The sequence below is a fragment of the Boleophthalmus pectinirostris genome, unplaced genomic scaffold (assembly GCF_026225935.1).
Source record: "Boleophthalmus pectinirostris isolate CB_2022bp ecotype Guang Dong unplaced genomic scaffold, ASM2622593v1 HiC_scaffold_8, whole genome shotgun sequence".
In the NCBI taxonomy this organism is placed as follows: domain Eukaryota; kingdom Metazoa; phylum Chordata; class Actinopteri; order Gobiiformes; family Gobiidae; genus Boleophthalmus; species Boleophthalmus pectinirostris.
The window spans coordinates 23,177,984-23,201,292 of record NW_026571515.1 but is presented as its reverse complement, the minus strand read 5'-3'; the positions used below and the strand labels follow the sequence as shown (position 1 = coordinate 23,201,292).

Genomic DNA, 23,309 nt, shown 5'->3' with positions numbered 1-23,309 from the left:
ATTCTCTTGTTAAATTCTTACCAACCTAAACAGCTAACTAGAACTGATATTTAAGGTGTTACTTTTTAACCAGATTTTAGGAATTTGGAAAAATATCTAGTTACAAATTAAAAAATGTATTTATTTACAGTAATTGACACAGTTTGTTAAAGGAGACCTATTATGCCAAATCGACTTTTAACCATGTTATAATTATTTTCCTTTTTCTTTTACCCACCATAATATTTGTATTATGTGTGATTCAAGCATCTTTGAGACATGAGACAGACTTGTTTCTTTTATTAAGTTGTTTTAGATCAAAAAGATGTGTAAAATATAACAAAGATTCATAATGATTTAGTTAAAGTTAACTTGCATAATGCATTTGACGTGTTCACTGTTGTGTGTATTTCCTAAATTGTTGGTGCAGGTAGTACGAACAGATACCGTTGTAATTATGTATTTGCCTCTTTTATAATAGTGATATATCAAAGATTATCTCCTGTAATATCACCACTATCAGAATATTATGATTTGATTATTTAATGAGCCAAGGATCAGATGAAAATGGGAGGGCCCATGTGATTCCAGGGTCTAATTTTTACACTTAATTTAGTCAATAACCATTATCCATCAAGACATTATGTAAATCTAACTAACACACATTACACTGTTATTATGCACATATAACATGTACTTAGCAGAGATAGTTTATTGGCCCTCTGACAGTTCACCTGTTGTGATCCTCATCATCCACAGGAGCTCATTGGCCACATATGTGCCCAGTCATGCGAGGCTGTTGTGATTGGACATCAGCACTAACACACTTTTGGACGTGGGCCAAATGGGCATAAGGTAATAGATTAGGTTTCCAATAATATGAGGCCGACAGCTGATGCGGAAGGAAGTATAATCGATGCAGGTTGGAGGAGGAAGAGGGGAACTGAATCACTATGTTATGTAGCAGAGTTTACAGGATAAACTGTGCATTTCAGTCATTTGCTGTAGTCCAAATTCACTCAACCACAGGGGTTTGAGGAAATTTCTATAAACTGACACTGAGGTTACTCATTCTTGGTTTTGTTTACAAACTGAGTTTACTAAATGTAATTAGCTTGTACAGAGCAAGCTTTTGGGTGGTTAAACATGTTCTCAAGTAATCCAAAATTGATTTGATGTAATTTCAAAGTTATTGAAAATTTCATATTGTTTTTCCTTAAAGACATTGTTCATTTGTTTATAATTTTTCTTCTGGTTTCAGCAGTTGTAGATCTACTGTATGATGTGCGTATAGTGTTCTTTACTACAGCCATGGCAGATTATTGTGTGTATCATGAATTCTAAACTTTTCCCTGCTTCACAAAATTACATTTTCCACTACAAATTACATCTAAAACCTCAATGTTATTTATATACTGTATAGAGTACTTTACACATTCTACACAATTTTGCCTATCAGTGGTTTTTACTCCTACAACATACGATAATTAAAACTATAATCTTTGAAAAGTTTAGAACACTTTTGCCTGTGACTTTTAATACAGTTTTTTTATATGCTATATGTCAGTCTATAATAAGATTTTAAGACATATTGTGTTATTTTTAAAGCATTTTTTTGTTTTGTTTATTTCTGTTGTAAAATTGCCTTAACATAAAAAGAGTACAGAATAGCAATGAATGGAAATTGCTTCTATTTCCCTGACAAGTGGTTTGCCAGGACTGATCATAGAGTTGTACAGAAAAGAGAGAGAGAACAGTTAGAGCTAGAGCTGCTGAGCGAGCCTGGCTTTCTTTCACTTTGTCTGTGTCTGGGAGGAAGACTGTTGTGTGGCGGTTATAGTCTGAAACCGGGCCTGACTCAAAGCGAAATATGGGGACGTCTTCCAAAAGAGGTGTGTACTACATGTGTTAGTGTGTGGAGTTTGTTAGCTTGTGTGTGAGATAGATGGGAGTGGATCAAGGATAATGTGGAAAATACAAAGTAGTGGTGGTGCTAGGAGGAGCAGGGTTGTATAGAAAAATGCTGACGTGCTGTTTGCAAAAAGAGAGTGTTGACAGTGAAGAAGCATGGTGTTTGAAACTTCCTCTTAGTAATACAATACAGTGTGTTAATGTTTTGAGATGTGGGACAAATGTTTTTAAAGAGTTTTTAAAGAGATGCAAGCTGCTTTTGTTTTTAAATTGTAAAAAAAAAATTAAAATGGAGGATTTCTGTAGGGCTGTGCAGTTAATCAGATTGGAATCGAGATTGAGATTCAGTCATCTTTAAAATTCTAAAGGATCAGCTTAGTTCCTTTTAATAGAGCAGTCCACAGCCAATCCTCTGTCAGTGAAAGCATGAAGATTGGAGCAGGGTTGAAACTTTGGAGTTTGAAATTTGACTAATTTGCATTTCAAAGCAGTTATTAAGTGTTTTGTTTATGTTCAAGAAATGAATGTTGAAAGTCATGTTCATAGTATAAGAATAAAAATGCAACTGAATCAAAATAATGATTTATCAATAAGGGGAAAATATTTTAATTAACTTTTTTGTCATATAGGCTATCCCGAAATTTGTGTCTCTACACAAGTTTTTTTTTATTATTATAATTTTTTTTTAATTTCTCATAAACTGTCTGTGTTTCAATAGAAAGAGAGTTTACCCTTGAATTTGATCATCTTGGAAGACTGGTCACTGTATTCTTACCTTTGTTAGACACATGCTTTGTAGTGCAGAGGTCTCTTTTGCAGTTGTTTTTGTGTATTTTTGTATTTCTTTTCTTTTACCTTCTTCCATAATTGTAATTTCCCATTCACTTGTGTCAGCAGGACCTGTTTTTCTAATTGTCTGCCTGCACTACAATATGTCTAAACGCCCAAACTGCACTGTGTCCTGGTAGAGACAAAGGCTCCTGTGTGAGTGCTTGTCAAGGGAAACAAATGCCTATTTGTCTTACACTAAAGTAAATATAGTATAGTATCTAACAGTAACAGTTAATTTTTTTTTTTTTTTAACTCTGCTAACTTTTCTGGTGCTTGTTTCCATGGAAATGTTATTGTTTTCCCTGGAATGTTCCATGGTATGACATTAAACATATCCATCTAGCATTTATTCATTAGGGGTGTTTCTATTGCTAACACAAACATACATTAATTCCTTCTGTGAATAGGGGTGACTCTCCACAGATCTGAGTTGTAATGTAGTGTAGTTCTGTCACCTGTTTGTCTCCCTCAGGATAGATTGTTTTAATCTATGCTGTGGAACATTCTAGAAAAAGTAATAACATCTCCACTGGACCACCAGGCAGCACGATTGTAGGAACCATTGTAGTGTGATTGTTCCTCTTGCTTTTATGTGACATAGTGACTTCTGGTTTGGCCCACCTGTAGCGTCTCACCGATATAAGACATGGCTAAATGCTCCCAGGTGCTGCTTAATGGAGGACAATTCATCTTGACTGTGTAACTTGTAATCTTGTGAAGTGGTTCTCTGGATATGCAAATGTGCAGATGATAGATTGAATAAGTTTACAATCCAATGCACTTTATATCTATAGCACGTTTTATAAACAGAGGCTATTTCCAAAGTTTGAAGCATAGAATTTCATCTTTTTACTTGGGGAACACGTGCCTGGAAACTGGGTGTACTGCCACAACAAGAGATCAAGGCACTTATTCTACTACTATGCAACTTGTACTTTTGGGACTGACTGCTTCCATTTCGCCTCTTATTGTGTTATTTAGTATTTCACATAAAACTTTTGGTTCCAGCCTTTCTTGAAAATCTCTTTTTGATATTTTCCACACTATACTGTATGTAGTCCTGTCACAATAAATACTTCTAGTTCAGTATATGAAACCTGGAATAATATATTTTGAGGCTAAACATTTGTCGGGTCTACAATTTCTATGCAACAGTGGGGATGTTTTCACCATTTTTATGTAATAAGGTATGATTTGAGCTGAAGAGGGCTGAATAAATAATAACTATGGCTAATTATTAGTTCATTCTGCTGTTTATTTGTTGCAGCTCATGCCTTTTAATAATACTACTAATAATAATAATAATAATACATTGGACTTATATAGCACTTTTTAGGACACTCAAAGTTTTAATATTCAGTATATTGTTTATCGCAGTGTATCTGTGTATGTGGGCAATATATCATGTATCTATGTCAGGTTTCCTTTTACTAACAAAAGCTTATGTTTTCCTGTACATTGAATTGTCAGTCTGAACTGCCATATGCCTAAACTCTACTGTTCTGATGGAGACAAAGGCTTCTGTGTGAGTGTTTGTTGAGGAAAACAAATGGCTGTTTTGTATGTTCGTGTGTGGTGTGTGTCTGTGCTGTATCACTGTGTGTAATGTTCACCCTTTACACTCGGGGGAAGCAGTTGCAGTGTAGCTAGGAGAAACTCTGAGGTTATTTGAGATCATTAGACAGCTGCCAGCACTCCTGGGTCTTCATGACTACTCTCTATTCTCCTCTCCTCTCTTCTTCTTCTTCTCTTCTTTCGGGGGTTAATCAGTTTAGAGCAACAGTTGCAGACAGCTGGGAGCGCGTCATAGTCCTCGTACATTAGCCGCACAGCTGTTTTCTTCCCCTTAGCTTGTGTCGGAGAAGCAGCACTAGACTGGACACAATGGGGTTATTTTGTTCACAGACAAAGGTCGTGACTGCAGTACAATGTTCAACTCAAGCAAAACAAAGTGACGGATACTACAGCCATTCAGTTGTGCCTAACCTCACGTCACCTCAGGACAGTTATATTGAAAGTTTCCTCAGAGCGTCAACCCCTTTACTTGTTCACCTTGTTACCGTATGCTTCTGGATGTTACGTAATAGTTTTGATGCAGTGTACACATCTATTTGATTTCACATTTGTGACTGTGACTTGTGATTTGTAAATTTTTCCGATATTACTTGTGTTGAATAATTATGTCATAATGCGTGCACCCAATACATATATTTGTGTAATATTTGATACCTTTTAGCAGTAACCTTTTTCACTCAGTAATGTTATTTTGGAGTTTCCTTTACTTGATAGTCTCTTATTATTATTTTTTTATGATGAGGCAGGACCTGTATAATATAGCATGTAGGTTTCACACTGTCATAAAGCAATTGCACTTTGCACATTTACAAGGACACTATAGACAACAAAATTGTACTTAGAATAATGTTTGCTGCTCAGCTGATATTAATGATACATCATTTTGAAGTAAAATATTACTACAATATATACATAATTATCAATATTGTCTTAACCCGATCTCAGTAGAGAAATCATTTGGACCTATTTGTTCTATTTGCCTAACGGAACCCTCTCTTATTATAATAGCAATTGAGACCTGCGTATCCCCATAGCAACAATAGCATATCTTTCCCTGGAGCGGTTTTCATTAATTATGCCTTTCTTTTACAAGGCCTTTATTTTCTCAGACAGGAATTAGGATGCATGCTCAATTTCCTCCTCAGCAAAAGAGCTGCACCGTGGACTAGCTCACCTCTCCAGCTGCTACCCAGACGGCTAATAGAGAGACGCTCTTGTGCCTAGAGAATATTAATACACTCATATCTATGCATACGTAGCTCATGCTCACACACTGTAATGTAACTGTTTAGATTTGGCTTGTTTCTACATTTGTATGAATGTGTCACAAACTGTGAGGTTTGGAATCTGATCTCACTGTGGCTGCCATTTTTTGTACTTACATTATTACTCAGTTGTCAGTCTCAGGGAGAATGATTGAAAATGTGCTAGAAGTTTGTATTCTTAAACAGTACTTGCAGAGAAACTGAAAAATGGGGAAGATTAATATTGAATGCCAATGGTATTTTTTTTGTTGTTTGTATGCATGTTGTATGTTTTATAACTTTGAAATGTACAATAGAGCTCGACCGATATATCGGCTGGCCGATATTATCGGCCAATATGGGCACCTGGAGACATATCGGCTATCGGCCGATATGCTTGCTGATATGGGCCGATATTTCACGTGGGCATGTTATACCTCGTTATAAAGCTTAGACTCTCTACATTATGTTCATTTAATCCAATTTAAAGACTGATGAATGTCCTAATATGTGGCTCCGCATCAGTATTTATTTGCGGTGTAATTTGTCTGTGTCCGTACTGTCCCTGAACACACCACCAGAGTGACGTCACTTCACTCACGTGTGTTTGTTTACACCCGCAGCCGTGCGCAACACTGAGATTATATTCTTTTTATGGACAGTCGGTTTGAGTCTGGATTAAAAGGACATTTATTAGTGCAGACTTGTGATGTGAGGAGGAGCCTGTGTGAGCGGTGAGTGTTGGAAATACATCGACTTTGAAGCTAGTTTAGGTTATCTGTTAGCGATTGGCTGCTGTAGCTCCCGCACATAAACAGGCTGTTTTCTATTGGCCTATTGTAAAGTGACTATATTGTCCGTACATTTGTTACTGGACCAGCATTGATATGTAAATGAGCTGTGAATAGACGTGTGAATGATCCACATTTATGCATATAATTAATACCGCGGTGCGCACGTTTTTACGGCTAAAGGCTAATAGCGGTAGTTTATTTACTAGCTAGGAGTTATGGGTCGGTCGCGATCGAAGCGGCTCTTAGAGTCGGCTCTTTGAAGTGAACTACGGGAGCCTGCTTCTTATTGGGAGCCGTGTTTTCTCTTTTTCTCTTCAAGCTGCATGTAGACCCGTAGTTTGACAGCAGCAGCGGCTGAAAACCAAACTTTCAGAAATATGCGTGTGCATAGGATAAAAAAAAAGTGCATATTTGGCTGCAGTTCAGCATAAAATGAATAAAGCAGGACTAATCTTGGGCTTGAGAGAGAGATAGAGACCGAGTCCCGACACTCAGTCCTGGTTCAGTTCTGGTTTAGTCCTGTTTCACACATGGTTTAAATCTGTTTTAGTCCTGGTTTAGTCCTTTTTCAGTCCTGGTCCAGTTTTGGTTTAGTCCTGCTTGCAACAAAACAATCTCAAGAGTCGCTTGGGAGCCGAAAGAGCCAGCTGCTTTAGTGAGCCGAGCCAAAAGAGCCGGTTCTCCAAAAAAAAAACAAAAAAAAACTGGAATACCCATCACTAGTAGCTAGAAAAAGATGCAAAAATGCCATTAGGCCAATCTACTGTATGTAAATATGATGTAAAGAGTCAGAATAACAATAAATGTTGCCTAAATAAACCCAATTTAGAATCCACTAGAGCCAAACCTAAGTTTTTTAAACAATTCAAGATTTACAGTGAATTTTTACATCACTAAATATATCGGCGATTATATCGGCTATCGGCAGCTCCAACTCCCATTATATCAGTTTCATATCGGCCACAACAAAATCCATATCAGTCGGGCTCTAATGTACAACAGTTATTATATGTGGAAGTTATCTTTTGATGAACTGTCACATACTTTTACTTTGCTTTGGAGAGGGCACATAATTTGAATTTTGTGGTTGAAGTAGTGGTATCATTGAAGCATGTTAAAATGACTTATTAGAATCATGCTTGCAGCCACATAATGCTGACATACAAACTGCTTTGCTTAGCTTAGTGTTTGATTAAGTGAAAAAAATATGAATGCATGCAGGAATAGAGTCTGTTTCTGTTTTACTCAAAGTGAAAACTGTACAGCTGCACTCCGGTGACACCTGCTCTCACATTAGAGACATGGATGCTTAATTAAGGAATAAAATAATCTTGATTATTTAAATCATAATTGAAATAACTTTGTTAACACAGGGAGAAATTAAGAGAACAAATACAGATACAAAGTAGGAGATCTATAATAGTAAATTGCAGTTGTTGGGTGTTAAATGCATATTTGTTTAAGTGTAACTTATCTCCTACATGCAGCTCCTTCAGTCAGTATTCTACAGTCAGGGAAAGAAGACCTTTGTTCTCTTGTTTAACCTGCATACCTTTAACAGCATAATCTAGATCTGCATATACTTGAGTTTGTTATGAGCTAGTCAGTGAAATATATTTACATCTGAGGCAAAGAATGTGGTGATAAGGATCAACAAGGCCATTGATGTGATGTTAGAGATGAACTGAGGTAGCAATAAAACAATGTAGGGAGGGAAGCACATTTGGCCTTAAAATAAACATAGCATTGTGTATGTATGCATAATTATATACAGTCCCTGACAAAAGTCTTGTCGCTTATCCATTTTGTAGAAACAAAAGCTTATAACTTGACTTTAAATTAATCGATTGGTTTTAGAAATGTCTCATATGAAAGCTAAAACCCTCCCAAATTATGCTCAATAAACTAAAATAAATTTGCTTCACTGAAAAAAGATTGATCATTTAATGAACATAGAAAGGTCAGATTTTGGCAAGACAAAAGTTTTGTCGCCTACAGAAAATTGAACAAATAATTTACTTCAAATACAAAAATATGTTGCATAATGTCAGTGAATTAAGTAGTGGTGCTGTGAGATCCATATTTAATATCTTGTATGACTTCCATGAGCTTCAAGGACTACATCCATGCGGTTCCACAATGATTCATACAATTTGTTGATGAAGTCATCAGGAATAGCAAAGAAAGCAGTCTTACATGCCTCCCAGAGTTCATCAAGATTCTTTGGTTTTGCCTTCCATGCTTCCTCTTTCATTCTACCCCAGACATGCTCAATGATGTTCATGTCTGGTGACTGGGCTGGCCAGTCCTGGAGCACCTTGATCTTCTTCACCTTGAGAAACTTTGATGTTGAGATAGAATTATGCGATGGAGCACCATCCTGCTGCAAAATGTGACCCCTTTTATGGTTGGGAATGTAAGAGGTAGCTAATATGTCTTGATATTTTAGGTTATTGATATTGTCTTCCACCCTGCAAATGTCTCGCACACTCCTATAATGGATGTAACCCCAGGCCATGATTTTTCCGCCACCAAACTTAACTGTTTTCTGGGTGAATCTTGAATCCATGTAGGCTCCAGTAGGTCTCCTGCAATATTTGTTGCAGCTGTGATGTAATTCAACTGAGGATTCACCTGAGAAATCCACCTTCTGCCACTTTTCCAGTGCCCATCCTTTTAGCAGGCTGTGGCCCTTGGCAAATGCCACACGGTTTTTAATTGCCTTTTGTTTAGTGCTGGTTTCTGTGCACTGATTCGACCATGGAGGCCATTTCGAGACAGAAATCTACAAACTGTTGTGGTTGACACAGGGACTTGAGGTGACCAGGCCTGGTGGAGTCTGCTGCAGTGGAAAAGGGGCTGGCCGTGAATTTTCGAATCAACAAACGGTCCTCCCGAGCAGTTGTCTTGCGGGGTCTGCCGGACCTGGGCTTGTCAAAAACATCTCCAGTCATTTCAGATCTTTTTCTTATTCTTTGTACTTGATGCTGAGACACATTGAAGGTGTCAGCCACCTCAGCAGTGGATCTGGTCTTCAGCCTCTTGATAATTAACGCTTTGGTCTCAGGGTGGATCTTAGGCATGTTGTCAGAGGTCAAGTTGCAGTTGATGTGAAGGTCTGGTGTGCTGGGCTTCTTTTTATACACACCCACTAACTGATTGATCAGTAACTGACCACAGGTGAGGCTGTAATCTAGGATTGGGTGCATCATATGACAAGGCGACAAGACTTTTGTCTTGCCAAAATCTGACCTTTCTGTGTTCATTAAATGATCAAACTTTTTTCAGTGAAGCACATTTTTTTTGTATATTGAGCATAATTTGGGAGGGTTTTAGCTTTCATATGAGACATTTCTAAAACCAATCGATTAATTTAAAGTCAAGTTATAAGCTTTTGTTTCTACAAAATGGATAAGCGACAAGACTTTTGTCAGGGACTGTATAAAGTATCTTATTTCCACTGGCTCTGGCCATATATGTGCATAATCTCCATGAATAAGTGGTTTCTGTATATGTCCATGCTCTTGAATTATTTTAGCAAATTTGTGTGACCTACATACAGAGTTAATGATTGCATTGTTGATGTTTTCACAGGTCCCACGTTTGACGACTTGGCAGAGGGGAAGAAAAAAAGCGGTCGTCCTAAAACAGAAGTGCAGGAGCTAAGAAGCATTCCTGTAAGTGTCATTCAAACTAATGTAATCATTAAAAATAACAATGCAGTTTTTTCCTATTTTATCTGACTTTTTCATTTCACCTGCTATACTGTTTTAGTGTCTATAGTGGCTGAACATTTCAAATTTGGAACAATATAATAGATATAATAGAGATAATATGATCAGTTTATTATCTGTATCTGTTTTGCTCATGTGCAGGCTCATTTGATAGTTCAGTGGAAGGAGGAGTTTAAGCGACGCTCGCGGGTGAGGTGTCCGTGTTCAGGCTGTTGGTTGGAGTTTCCCAGCATCTACGGAGTCAAGTACCACTATCAGCGCTGCCAGGGGGTGAGGAACCCCCTCTGCCTCTTCATACTGTGCACATGTTCTACCACAGGCTCTATCTGTGCACATCACAGTGAATACAAGGAAAATACAGGGACACTATGAGCCATTCTGTGCCAAAGAGATGATGAATAAAGAATTTTCATTAGCTAACTTTTATGAATGAACATTTTATGTGGCATTAAAATAAGCCACTGAATTACAAAACCACCAATTATTACTTACCAACAATGTGTACAATTTAAAGGTGCACTGCATAACGTTTCTAGTGGAGGATCCGCCCACCACCTGATTGTCTCCGTGGAAATGTTATTGCTTTGTATAGAATGCTCCACAGTATAGATTAATCCTACCTCTCAGAGGGAGACAAGCAGGTTATAACACAAAATGCTACATTACAATTCAGAGCTGTGGGGAGTCACCCCTATTCAAAGAATGAATTATTGTATTTTTGAGAAATAAAAAGTAATGAAAAATTGTTAGATAGAAATGCTTAAAGTCATACCATGGAACATTCCCGGCAATCTCTATAGATATAAGCAGATGGTGGACCCTCCACTAGAAATTTAGCTAAGATTTTTTTTTTTTTTTTCGATAATCTCTTTTTACTTTTTTGTTTTAAAGGGACTTGTAGTGAGGCTGTATAACCTTTTTTTTTTTTTTTTTTTTTTAAGATAATTTAATAATTAACTTTTTAAAATGTGTAATCATGCATCTCCTAACCTTGTCTGCTCTCTGTGTCCAGCCCACTGTAGCAGAGAAGCTGAGTCATGGCTGCCCCTACTGTGAGGCCGTGTTCGCCACAAAGATCCGTCTGGAGAAGCACAAACTGTGGAACCACCCGGAGCGCACCACCATGGAGCCCAAGGACGATGAACCCAAGATACACAAGACCCATGTCAAATCCAGCGTCAAGAAAAGGTGACCACAATTTACTGTTACATCATGGCACATTATTACAGGAATAGAAAGTCAACCTGTCTCTTTGTGGTCACATTTTCATCTGTGAGGCTTTTCATTTTGGAGTAAAGAAAGTAGAAGAGTAGAAAATGTCAACTTGACATTTTTGTTTTATTTTGCTACATATCTAGGTCTACTGTTCCATTTGGCTTTTTATAAATCACAAAGAGTAGTTGCATAGTTGCATTTTTGGAAAAGCTCATCAATGTAGTTATGATGAAGGAGGTCAGACACATTTTTCCCACTTACAAAAAACATTACTTTAATTTCGTTAGTATAGGGTATTGAAGTTGACATATTTTTGCATTTAGCAGAGCTGCTGCCACATATGGACTAGTTTACTAATTTTGCCTTAGGACTAAATTGGTGTAATTCCCTCCAACAGTGACCTACTTAATAGTGAGTGAGTGTGTAATGTTAAACTGCCTCTTTTTTTGTGTGTGTGTTTAGACCTATGGAGAACAGTCCCCCATCCCCTGTGTTCTTTAAAGTAAAAAAGACCCACGAGGCGTCCATGCCCTCACAGAATGGAGAACTGTCCCATAAGGCTGACAAGAAACCACACATACAGAACCAGACTTCACCAAACCTCCACCAGTCTGCACCATCTCTACCAACCCAGGCTCAGTCCCAGTCCCAGAGCACATCTTCAGACGCAGGGGGCAGTGAGAGCGAAGGGGGCCTCCCTCCATCTTACCCCGATGAAGACCCAGAGAGAATGAAACACAGTAAGACTGTCCTAAATTTAAATAGTTTGACAACCACAGTGTTCTGAATTCGAATATTTTCATTTGGAGAGATACTTACAAGAAATTCAGATGTTTTCACTGATCATTGATTGTCAAAATATTCTTCAAAATACCTCAGAGAATATGTGACTTTCATGATTTCTAATCATTTATTATAATAAATGAATAATTAATGTTTTTGTTTTTTGTTTTGTTTTTCACTTCAAGGAAGAAAACAGAAAACTCCCAAGAAATTTACAGGGGAACAGCCTTCTATCTCTGGCACATTTGGGTTGAAAGGTGGGTGAATAAGATGAAAGGGTATAAGGGTATATAGTAGCCAGACAACTCTCAGGAACTACCATCCAAACAAATGTACAGTATGTGTTTCAAAACTGCCTGAAGTGTAATGAATGGTAAGCCTCAGTATGATTACATTTCTTCATATAATCATATGCCTAGTGATTGCAGTAGTTGCCCACTTTTAGATTTTTTTATTTTATTTTTTGCCCATACATTTTTTGTATCTAATGTTTTCTTATATCAGTTGGATATTCAAATGCAAACACCAGAACTTGTACTCATATTTTAACCTTTGCAGTTCATTGATAACACTAAAGTCTTAAAAAAAAAAATTTGACCACAATACTGTCACATATGAAAGGCCTCAATAGCTGCTTGGCAATCAGTGTTGTATTTATTTTATTTTCTGTGATTTGGTTATGATCTTGACTTTTTTGTTTGAATCTACATTAGCATTTCATTTCTATTATGTCATTTTTATTTGGTATTTTTTGCAGGAATGACAAAGGTGGAGGAAAAGCTCAAAGCTGGTCGCGTGAAGAGACCAGAGGGAGGGACAGTTACTGAGGAACCACAGAAGAGACCCACTCCTGTTTTATCCAAGAAAGATCCAGCCACAACCAGCTCTGGTAAAAAGATGTTATTGTGCAATTATATCATGTCAACATAGGGCAGACAGCTAGTGTGGAGTGCATAGACTGGCAGAAGTTTAGTTTCCCTCTACTTTGAACAAAGCAGTTCAAACCCCATGAGTCAGTGTGAAAAACAAGTTTTATTGGTAATTTCTTTTCATAAAACAGTAATGAAAGAAACAAATGCATACAGTACTTCTACTTTTTACAAGTAAACTTTGGAGTCAATATCTCTTTACTGTACAGTGCTAAGTATATGACTACAGTGTTGGGTGCTTTCCTGACTCCCCAGGTGTTGTTCCTGATACTCAGTGGCAGCGATCCATTTCTGAGCGAGGTGAAGTTGTGTGCCCCACCTGCTCCATTGTCACCAGAAAAACTGTTCAAGGACTGAAAAAACACATGGAGATCTGCCAGAAGGTCAGTGAACCCAACAGCTGAGTGTAGTACAGTCACTATTAGACCTGATTCAACTACTATGTGGAATACTTTCGATCAGGGTAAATAAAAAATAAATAAAGCAGAAGATAATCATGTTGTTTCTCACCAAGAAAGGAATACATTAGCCCAATAAGAACTGGTCTCCAAAGTGTGTCTACAGCTATTATAATCCTGTCTGCGGCATGGCTTTATTGAAGTGACAGAGTGTTACTGAGCAATGACAATCCTCACATTTCCTCTGGGTCAATCAACAGACAAAAGCGAGTGTCCAAATCAATATTCAAGCAAAGTGAAAAACTCATGAAACAAAACTTTAAAGCCTTTTTTATGTTGTTGCAGTTAAATTAATCTTTTTTGTTTGGCTGTGATCAAAATCTTGCTGCATTAATAAAACAGAAAAATGTGTATTAAGATTTCTTTCTGTTTTATATTTTTTGTCTTTCTGTTTTGTTTTTCCTTTTAGCTCCAGGATGCTCTCAAGTGCCAGCAGTGCCACAAACAATTCAGGTCTAAGGCTGGATTAAATTACCACAACATGGCTGAGCACACAACTAAGGTACACCCTCTAAGTATTGTATTGTGCAGTCAGTTAGGCATTGTTAATAGAATTTCAATTTACATGTACATTATGTATTATTGATTGTTCAGTCAGAAACACATAATACAATATAATATTTTGTCTCTAAAGCTTTAACTAACTTATTAATAATAAGCTTTCTTTGAATATGCTCAGTCATTTTTTTTTCAACTGGCTTTTGTGTATGTGTTACAGATTTTTTACATAAAATTTCTTGCTGGTTTCACTGGCAAGTGTTAACATCAAAATTAACAGTGACCAGTCCATGATCTTTGATCCTTCGTAATTTATTTTGTTACTTGAGAATCTCAGAGTGCGGGCTGTACACCGCAGTGACACTGACCTACAAACCACGAGCTGCTGGTTAGAAACTGGACACCTCACCAAAACTGCTCTCATTCAGACAGCAGTTAGACTTGCACTTGAGGCTGTGTAACCTAATGCATGTTCATACACCTACAAGAGTCAACATGCATTGAGTTTCATGCTGCGCTAGAGATTAACAAGCCAACGTAAATGCATTACATTATGTCTTATGTCTTATCATTTCGTAAGTGAAACAAATGCAGTTGCTACGCTTCAGTCAACTATTTGTGCCACTCCCAAGCTTAGTTATGTCTGGAAGATCATCAAAATGAGTTGAGTGGACTAAAATACTTATATACATTTACTTCACCACTATTGGCCCATTCATAATAATATCCGATAGTTCTAGTTGACTTTTCCGATGAATAATCAGTGACAAGAAACTTGCTTATAGCTTAACAATCTGATTTATTTTAATGTTGTTTTACAGGTTTTGATACATTTTTAATAAATGCCTTTAGCTTCAAGACAAACTCTAAATCATCCTTTTTGTAGTTATTTACATCCTACATAATAAAATTGTTATTTCTGTCAAAGTACCTGAATTCTTGAAAGCAGGACCTCATTAAGATATTCATTACATTGCATTAGAGCAGTCGTATTCTTATGAAAGGCGCTGAATAATTCAACACTCCCTGTTTTAGAAAGGACTGTTAAACATTAATGGCTGTGGTATACACTATACTATTTTTGTGCTGTTGCAGAGCAAAATTAAATAGCATTACTTTACAGTACACTTTAGTTGTTTCTGTATTCTATAATATTTTACAGTTTATGTAAAATTATTTTTTTTATTGTTATTATATAATTCTTTGCCTATATGTTTAGTTACTGATACATAACAATGTATAATTTTTGTCAACCTACTGTTTTTATGCACATTTCAATCTAATTATTTCCCCAAGCTACATTAGAAGGTGTAATCTGCTGTTTATTTTAACTTTACAGTAAACCCAGTTCCTCTGCCTCCAAGAAATATGCAATTATACAATTATAATTTGTTAAAGCTTTTAAATCGGATGCCCTCCCAGATGCAACACCTCTTGTTTCTCCTGCTTGCACCAAGAGCTCAATGAATCCCTGTGGCAGAATATTAGGGCTTATAGGATGTATAGAGTGTGGGACATCAGAGAAGGCCGACAGAAGGACAGGAGCTCCCCACTGAGTCTGACCTTGATTTGTGGGTTTCTGCTGCTTGCTCACTCTCTCTCTCTCGTTCGTGCTTCCTCTTTCTCTCATGTCAAAAGGCCATTAAGAATGCATGCTGATGTAGTTTCTTGGTTCAACTCCTGCCAGTGTAAATCAAAGACTGAACGAGTGTCTTTTCTTTTTGCCCTCAGGCTTCTGTGTGATTTATGTACATACACTAGTCCTGCTCTGGCCCCATCTATCCTGCTGTCTGTAATATCTGATCACCATTATTGAACCTGTGCACATTATTATGCAATCTTTTTCAAGCCTAAGGATTAGGCAATATTTATTTTCTACTCATTTGGAGTTTTTATAACATTACTATCACACATTTACAGCACATATATTGCATTTCACTATGAAGCGTGTCCACTTTTCCATATCATGATTTATTGCCATACACTTGTACACATTTTCCTCTCTCCTCCGTGCCATCCAAATACCATCTGTTGTTCTTGTCATGGTGTTGGTTTATAGCACTAGTCAATACTGGAGTGAAAACATAGATTTGACAGTTGTCATAAACATGCTTTGAGTAACTGCCTCATCGTGAAACCATTTAATGGTCCTGGCAGAGCCAGAGCAGCTCAAATGGAAAACACATTTATGCTACTAATACTAATAGTGCTTATGGTTTCTATAAAGTGAAATAGGGGATGTCTAACTTAACACAATCAATACCATTCAAGAAAAATCTAAATAAACCAGGACAAACCCAAATAATTAATAGAAAAAGTGCAGTTAATAAAATGATAAAGAATAACTTATCCACTGGCACTCATAGCTCAGTTAGAGAGGGTCTGTTGTGGAGTTTGTTCTATGTGACATTGTGTTTGGTTCTCCACAGTCCTCGGGGAACGATGACCAGACAATGGACGAGCATGAGGAGAGAGAGAGGCTGCGCAGAGTGCTCAAACAGATGGGACGAATCAAGTGTCCTAGCGAGGTGTGCACGCTCACTACTGGAATTCATCTTTTTCCTTTCTTTGTGTTCTTCTTCTTGCCTGCATTCTAGTGATGGCTTTTGTACTTTTGTCCTTTTCTTTAAGCTTATTGATCACTTAGTGTGCTTGTAAATTGGTTAGTTACATGTTTCTTAATTTGTCCAAACATTTAGAGAGCATTGACTTTTTATCTTGTGTGCGCTTGTTTTCAAGTATTTCATGGTGTCATTTGCATACAGTAACACTACAGAATGTTATTGTTTTGATGACACAGCCTCCTCTATCCAGTCATAGCACGGTGGTACAATGGCTCTGTCTATTCTGTAACAAAATCTTATAATTCTACATGTATTATCATTAATTAATAAAAACAACTGGACTTACTAACTCTTTTCAGCCAATGTTTGACTACTAACCAAGTAGCTTCTACAGGGATTTGTGCTAGGTTGTGTATCACATGTCCTTAACAAAAGCCTATCCTTTTTCTATGGACATGGGGCTGGACCAATGAATTAGGAAGTTCCCTTTTATTACTGCGATGTCATTTTGTGTATACAGTAGGCCTACTGTCTGTCATGTCAGATTTTCTCCACCTGCCACTTCCAATTTTGTAACTCCCACTCCTCAGGCATATGCTATTTCAGTCTGTTTTCCCCCTCACATCTTGTTACTGAAATGTTGCCCAACAACACCATTTCAACATGCTGTTACAATATTATTCGATGCATATGACCAAAATATATTCTAACCTTTTGTATTTCCTTATAACACCATGTGCTGCTATACTGGTTTGTTTACATTTTTTTTTATTTACTACATCCAGTGTTTGCTTTGATGAAATCCCGACTTGGTTACATTTGGACAATCAGTGACAAACTGTTCACCTTATTCTACCCCGCCCACTTTTACTTTTGACCGTTACTAACCCACACCTGCTGCACCTGCCGCTACTGTTATATTAAGTAGGTTGATTTGTGTAAAATGTTCAGTGTTCATTTGCACCAACAAGTCAACAATGCACCCTTTATCTGGGTTCTGTAAAAATGCAAAATCATACAAATGATATAGTGGGGGCATTTAAGGTGGCTCCCAGTCTTGTGGCAAATTCTTGAAACAGTTATCAGTTTTACATTTTTGTTTGATTGAGTTACAATAATGATTTCATACGATTGCTAAACCAAAACAAAATGTCTCTTTCTCTCTCCTGTTCACATTCACAGGGATGCTCAGCCCACTTCTCTAGCCTGATGGGATACCAGTATCACCAGAAGCGATGTGGACGAGATTCTTCTGAGGACGACAAACCTATGTTTATTTGCCATCATTGTGGGAAATCCTACCGTTCAAAGGCTGGAAAAGACTACCACATTCGCACTGAGCACTCAAGCCTCGCCACCAATAACACAGATACCAACAACAACACAGGCAAAGAGCGGGTATGACATTAAACAATTTTGATTTTAGAGGTTCATTTCAAAAGTGACTGTTATGAGTGTCAAAATAATGTTTAATATGCAATTTTTAAAGATATACTATGTAAATTTACTGGTGGGTGGTCTGTCATCTGCTTGTACCCTTGGAGAAGTTACTGCTTAGTCTGGAATGTGTCCCAGTATGGTATTCAGCCACTTGTACACCTCAATGGAGACATTCAAATGGATAGTTACTGGTCAGATCTATGGAAAGGTGAACCGCTCACAGTAAGAATGCAAGTTTTTCTATTTATTTATTTATTTATTTAGTTAGTTAGTAATGACAACACCTGTCATTGTATTAATGTATATATAGATATGTATAATGCCATACAGAGTAACTTTCCAGGAAAAGCATGCAACATTGCCATGGAGACAAGCAGATGATATAACCTCCACCAGAAAAGTTACGTAGTGCAGCTCTATTGGGTACTAAAGAATATAATGACACCTTTTCTATTAGGAGTCTGATAAACCATCATCGGGGCACAAGAAAGAGCACTGTAGCTTACCTGAGAAGAGGGACTGGCCAGACAACGCGGTAATCCAGACGAAGGAGAAGCAAAAAGAGCCAACAGTAAAGGACAGAGATAAAGAGAAGGGGAGAGTTAGTGTGCAGCCCTCTCCCAACAACTCCAGTTCAGCAGACGATTTTGAACGCACACCCAGCGGCAGAGTGAGGCGTAGATCGGCCCAAGTTGCTGTCTTCCACCTGCAGGAGATTGCTGAAGATGAACTAGCAAAAGACTGGGGCACAAAAAGGCGCATTAAAGATGATCTGGTACCAGATACTAAAAGGGTGAGGAGTATGTTTAAACTATAGGTGCAATACTAGTCATGGGAATACTGGTGTGTTTAATATGATTGCTGTTTTTTCCAAACCAGTTGAACTACACCCGACCTGGCCTTCCTCACTTCAGCCCTGAGCTGTTAGAGTCATGGAAGAACCAAGTTAAGGAGAAGGGCTTTATCTGTTGCATAAATGAAGTAAGTAAGATTTTTATTTGAAATCTTATTATGCTAATTGTTACTTTAAATTTAATTAAACTGCTTATTGCTTTTTGTCATTCAATTCTTTACTGCTGTTTTTCTTGAAAACTAATCTAAAAAAACAAACAACAAAAAACAACAAAACAAAACAAAAAAATTACATAGGAAATGCTAGTTCTCAAGTATGGCTTCTGTCTTGGTCTGTTATTTACATAGTGATGTTAATTGGCACAAACAAAAAAACATTTGTGCACAGTGAGGAATCTGACAGTTGGCAGATATGAGTCACCAAATGCTTTTGAAATCCCACTTGTTGATGTCAGTAGTACTTCGTTTAGCATCATCAAAACATTATGAAACCAACCCATGTTACTTCCTTTTCACAGAACTGTGAAGCCGTCTATTCAAGTGTATCAGGACTAAAGGCCCATCTCGCCAACTGCAGCCAGGTACGCATTTCCTCTTTAAACACATGAAGTTGTAGTTACAGAAACCAAAAGTAAATGCAATGTTGTCCACTTAAACAGTTGTAACGGCTCTGTGGGAGTTTGTCTATTGAAGAATTTGTGTTGCAGGGTGGAGGAGAGCTAGGGAAGTACACATGTCTTATCTGCCAGAAGGAGTTCAGTTCAGAGAGTGGCGTCAAGTATCACATCAACAAGACACACTCACAGGTGGGTTATGGTTAATAATAAACGTGCATATTAAGCACAAACTGATCAAATAACTTTTTGAAACTAAATAAAACTGTTGGGTTGTATTTCCTGGTCTTCAGTGTTAAAAATGGATTGAAAACTGATTGAAATGGACTGAAAACGGATTATTTACAATGGTTTCATTTGTGTTTTGTTTGACTGCCTTAGAACTGGTTCCGAGCTTCGGATACTCAAGCCGTTTCCAGCAGCAGCAGCAGCAGCAGCAGCAGCAGTAAGAGCAAGCCTCCAGTGGAAAACCATTTGCCCAAATCCGAGGTAAGAAATGGAGCCACCGCTGGGAAGAAACGAGGCAGGAAGCCCAAAGAGCGCCCTCTTGTGGCATCATCTCCCTTAACAAACACTGAGGCTTCAACCACTACACAAAGCTCTTCCTCTGACGAGAGCCCCTCCTCCACAGCACCACCGTCTCCAGCAGAAGTCTCAGAGCCCACGAACATTTCACTAACTTCAGGTCAAGACAAACCACCCGACAACTCAGCCAACAGACGAATCAAACCCGTGAAATTATCTTTGTCAGAGTAACCTTCCCTTTGCCTGATGCAGGTGCCACCGGAAATGCTTTTTAATAATCTTATGTCAGGAAACTAAAGGACACTTCTTTATCTCCATAACTTGACTATGTGGAGAAAGCCAAGACAACTATGAACAACTGTCTGTACTTGTCAAATATAGACAGTTGACGAAATGAGTTCAAGACTTGGATTAGTATCAGTTCTATATTTTTCCTTCATTCCGCATTTGTCTTCTATTTAGGTCATATGTCTTTCTTTTTTCCCCAGTCACAACAGTGAGTGTAATTTTAAAATTCATTACTTTTCTCAATCACGACACTTAGTGAAATTGTAATTTTTTAAGTTTTTCATTTAGTCCAGGAAGGTATTTTGCCTACTAGCATTTCTGAACTGTGCTGTGTAGTATAATGACTAAATTTATATTTTAATTCACTCACTTACTGACATGGATTTTTTTCATGCCTGACATATTCTTACATATAGTGAGCAATCAAATACTGTATTTTGTGTGTGTAATGTTGCTTACTCTTTCTCTGTTTAGTCTCAATTCTTTCATTTATGCATTTATCTATAAGCTAAAATGTTAGTCAAACCATATTCCACCCATGATTCTTTCCTGTAGCAAAGTAATTTTAGTAGCAATCTATTTGACAACAACAATTGTCAAAAATATGTACACAGATCTATTACACTGAAATTACTTATCAGTATATAAGAGTCGATAAATGTATATGTTTGGATAGTATATTACGCTATGGTGATATTTAATATAAATAAGCCTTTGTTCTGTCTGAGGGGGTCTGGAAAAGAGAAATGTTGGGACAGAACCAAATGTTTTGTATGAAGCATGTTGCACCATTGGAGCACAATCAGATGAGGTGATAATGATATGGTATTTATTAAGGCCACAATACCTGGCTACTGCTTGAGCTTGAATCAAAGAGAAAAAAATATATTTTATAAAATATTGATAAAGTTTATTAATCATAAAATCTGCAAATGAAGATGGAAATGTAATATGGTAAATAGAATTATTCCTGGAAGCTACGACCTTGCACTTTAACCCCTTCCCTTATTGCCCTCTTGTACATTTGCACTCCAGGAGTATTCAACCTACCCTATAGGCTGTCCGGCACTGGAGTTGGAACTTTTTGTAAAATTTAACCACAAAAAATCTATAGTTGTCAATAGTGGTTAGTGTATGAGCATGAGGAACTCACACTTATTTAAAGACTATAGTCTAAAATTACCAAAAATATAACTAAAAGTAAGCCATAACAGGTGTAATTTTAGCAGTTTTGCCACTTGGTTTACCTTTGTTGGTAAAATGTGTCAATCAAATGTTCACTTTATTCAAATTGAAACAGATACTTGAATCAGAAGCATTATTGATGAAAACTCAATATTTGTTATATCTGCACTTCAGTCCAACAGTACAATTTGTATATTTGTAGACACTTGATAGCTTTGATGGGAGAATACCAGTGACTTAAAAAGGGTACTTTACTTGTCACTTTATCTTAAGAGCAAGTCAAGTCCAATAATCCACTTTGCCAATTTTCTCCATCCTGGCAAGTCATAAATTTTGCACCAATCATTTTCAATGTCATCATTTAAAAGGGTTCTGATGTCAAGAAGAGATACAAGATTGCGTCACCTTTTTATATATTAAAGCAAAGCTAAGTTTGTACAGGTGAGGCTGATTATGCATGTGCGCCCATCTCTGGTTGTGAGATGGTGCCTCTTCATCTATCCAGGTTCAGCCAGCAGAGGAGAGTTTAGAAAAGCACTGATGGGTCCCAAGAAGACCTTTTCAAATCCAGACCTTGTGTATGTGTGTGTGTATTGACCTGTTAGCACCTTTGTAACGACTGGATGTCAGAAATGGTAACACGTTGTGGCACAGAATCAGTTCATCTGCTGCTTGTTACTTGTCTTATTAATAATGCTACATTGACTGTGTTTACCCAGCTAGCTTTGTTGTTGCAATATATGCTAGTTTAAGCACTGCTTTTTACCAGTGGGTATTTTATATTTTATCTCACCCTTTACTATCTGTCTTCCTAGTATGTGGATAAGACACATATTTATCCCAGAGTGTAGGCAAACTGCTTAGAGAGTACAGCAATATACCATTAGCTGGTTTTGTTGGCTTGCTTGTTTTTATATCAACGTGTGTTCTGAAAAAGATATTTCCTATTCACTCCTTTGCTTTGATTTTTTTTCCTACACATACACTTTTCAAACATGTGGGATTTGTAGATCACAAAAATTCTAGCTTTTCTGTTGGCATACACTGATGTTTTATTCATTTTAACAATGCACATAAATTAAGCTTTGTAGTGACAAACACAATGAAAGAGACATTATAATCTTCTCAATATGGGACAAGAAATATGTATGTGTTTGTGTATTTAGTGCACTTATTAAACCATGAGCTAGGCTTGAAATAGGAGTGTTGTTGGAGCTTTCTAATTACCCAGACTTTGTGTGGTGTGACTTTTTGTACCTGGGCAAATGGCAGGCTCTAGTGTCTTCCCATTGTCAGAATATTCTCTCACAAAACCTTATTTGGACAGCAGACGGTGGGTTCTTTTGTATTCTGCCTATTTTAAATGCTTACACAGATCTGTTGTCAGGGCTATTGTGATGAACGAAGAACTTCTGTTGTAGCTTCTAAATGATTGTAGTATAACAAGTGAAATGAGAGTGACAAGTCCATATCTTAAATTATGTTGTATAATACCTAACAATTAGGGTATAACCCCTGACAATTTTTTTTCCCCAAACTTGTTGTATTACCTGTGCATTAGTATCCCTTGACTAATTAATAAAAGTTTCTTGACTAATTTTTGTGTCTCATTTTTAGATAGCCTAACACAATAGATACATTTAACAAAATCTGTATTAACAAACTGGGCTATTCACTCAGAGGAGATTGAATATTGAGTTAATATTTGGATGTTTTTGTATTTAGCAAATTCCAAAAGGACAACTGATTCTACCATGTTAAAATATTGTACTTTAAAACAGAAGGAAAGGGGGCAAGACCTACTTTCCCTATGGATCAGCTTGCATGGTATTTTATATAAAGGATGCAGAAATTTGAATCTTGGTCATTTCTATACTGACTGGGCTCTTG

The 23,309-nt window shown here is 37.2% G+C and overlaps 1 protein-coding gene across 4 annotated transcripts in view; it reads left to right on the top strand.

The window, feature by feature from the left end:
• The window catches only part of znf512b (zinc finger protein 512B), a 28,177-nt gene extending 5,161 nt beyond the window's left edge, over window positions 1–23,016 (top strand). For 3 of the 4 annotated variants that reach the window (XM_055166364.1, XM_020929792.2, XM_055166365.1), the window contains exons 3-17: window positions 9,929–10,011; window positions 10,210–10,338; window positions 11,081–11,256; window positions 11,746–12,023; window positions 12,252–12,323; window positions 12,824–12,955; window positions 13,251–13,378; window positions 13,863–13,955; window positions 16,381–16,479; window positions 17,698–17,913; window positions 18,413–18,748; window positions 18,835–18,936; window positions 19,326–19,388; window positions 19,515–19,613; window positions 19,803–23,016. In XM_055166364.1, coding sequence (XP_055022339.1) covers window positions 9,929–10,011; window positions 10,210–10,338; window positions 11,081–11,256; window positions 11,746–12,023; window positions 12,252–12,323; window positions 12,824–12,955; window positions 13,251–13,378; window positions 13,863–13,955; window positions 16,381–16,479; window positions 17,698–17,913; window positions 18,413–18,748; window positions 18,835–18,936; window positions 19,326–19,388; window positions 19,515–19,613; window positions 19,803–20,177 — 2,381 coding nt within the window. In that variant the 3' untranslated portion in view covers window positions 20,178–23,016. Of the gene's footprint in view, window positions 1–1,766; window positions 1,872–9,928; window positions 10,012–10,209; window positions 10,339–11,080; window positions 11,257–11,745; window positions 12,024–12,251; window positions 12,324–12,823; window positions 12,956–13,250; window positions 13,379–13,862; window positions 13,956–16,380; window positions 16,480–17,697; window positions 17,914–18,412; window positions 18,749–18,834; window positions 18,937–19,325; window positions 19,389–19,514; window positions 19,614–19,802 lie in introns of those variants that run through there. The other variant, XM_020929793.2, reaches the window with a different exon arrangement.
• Window positions 23,017–23,309: the final 293 nt, after the last annotated feature.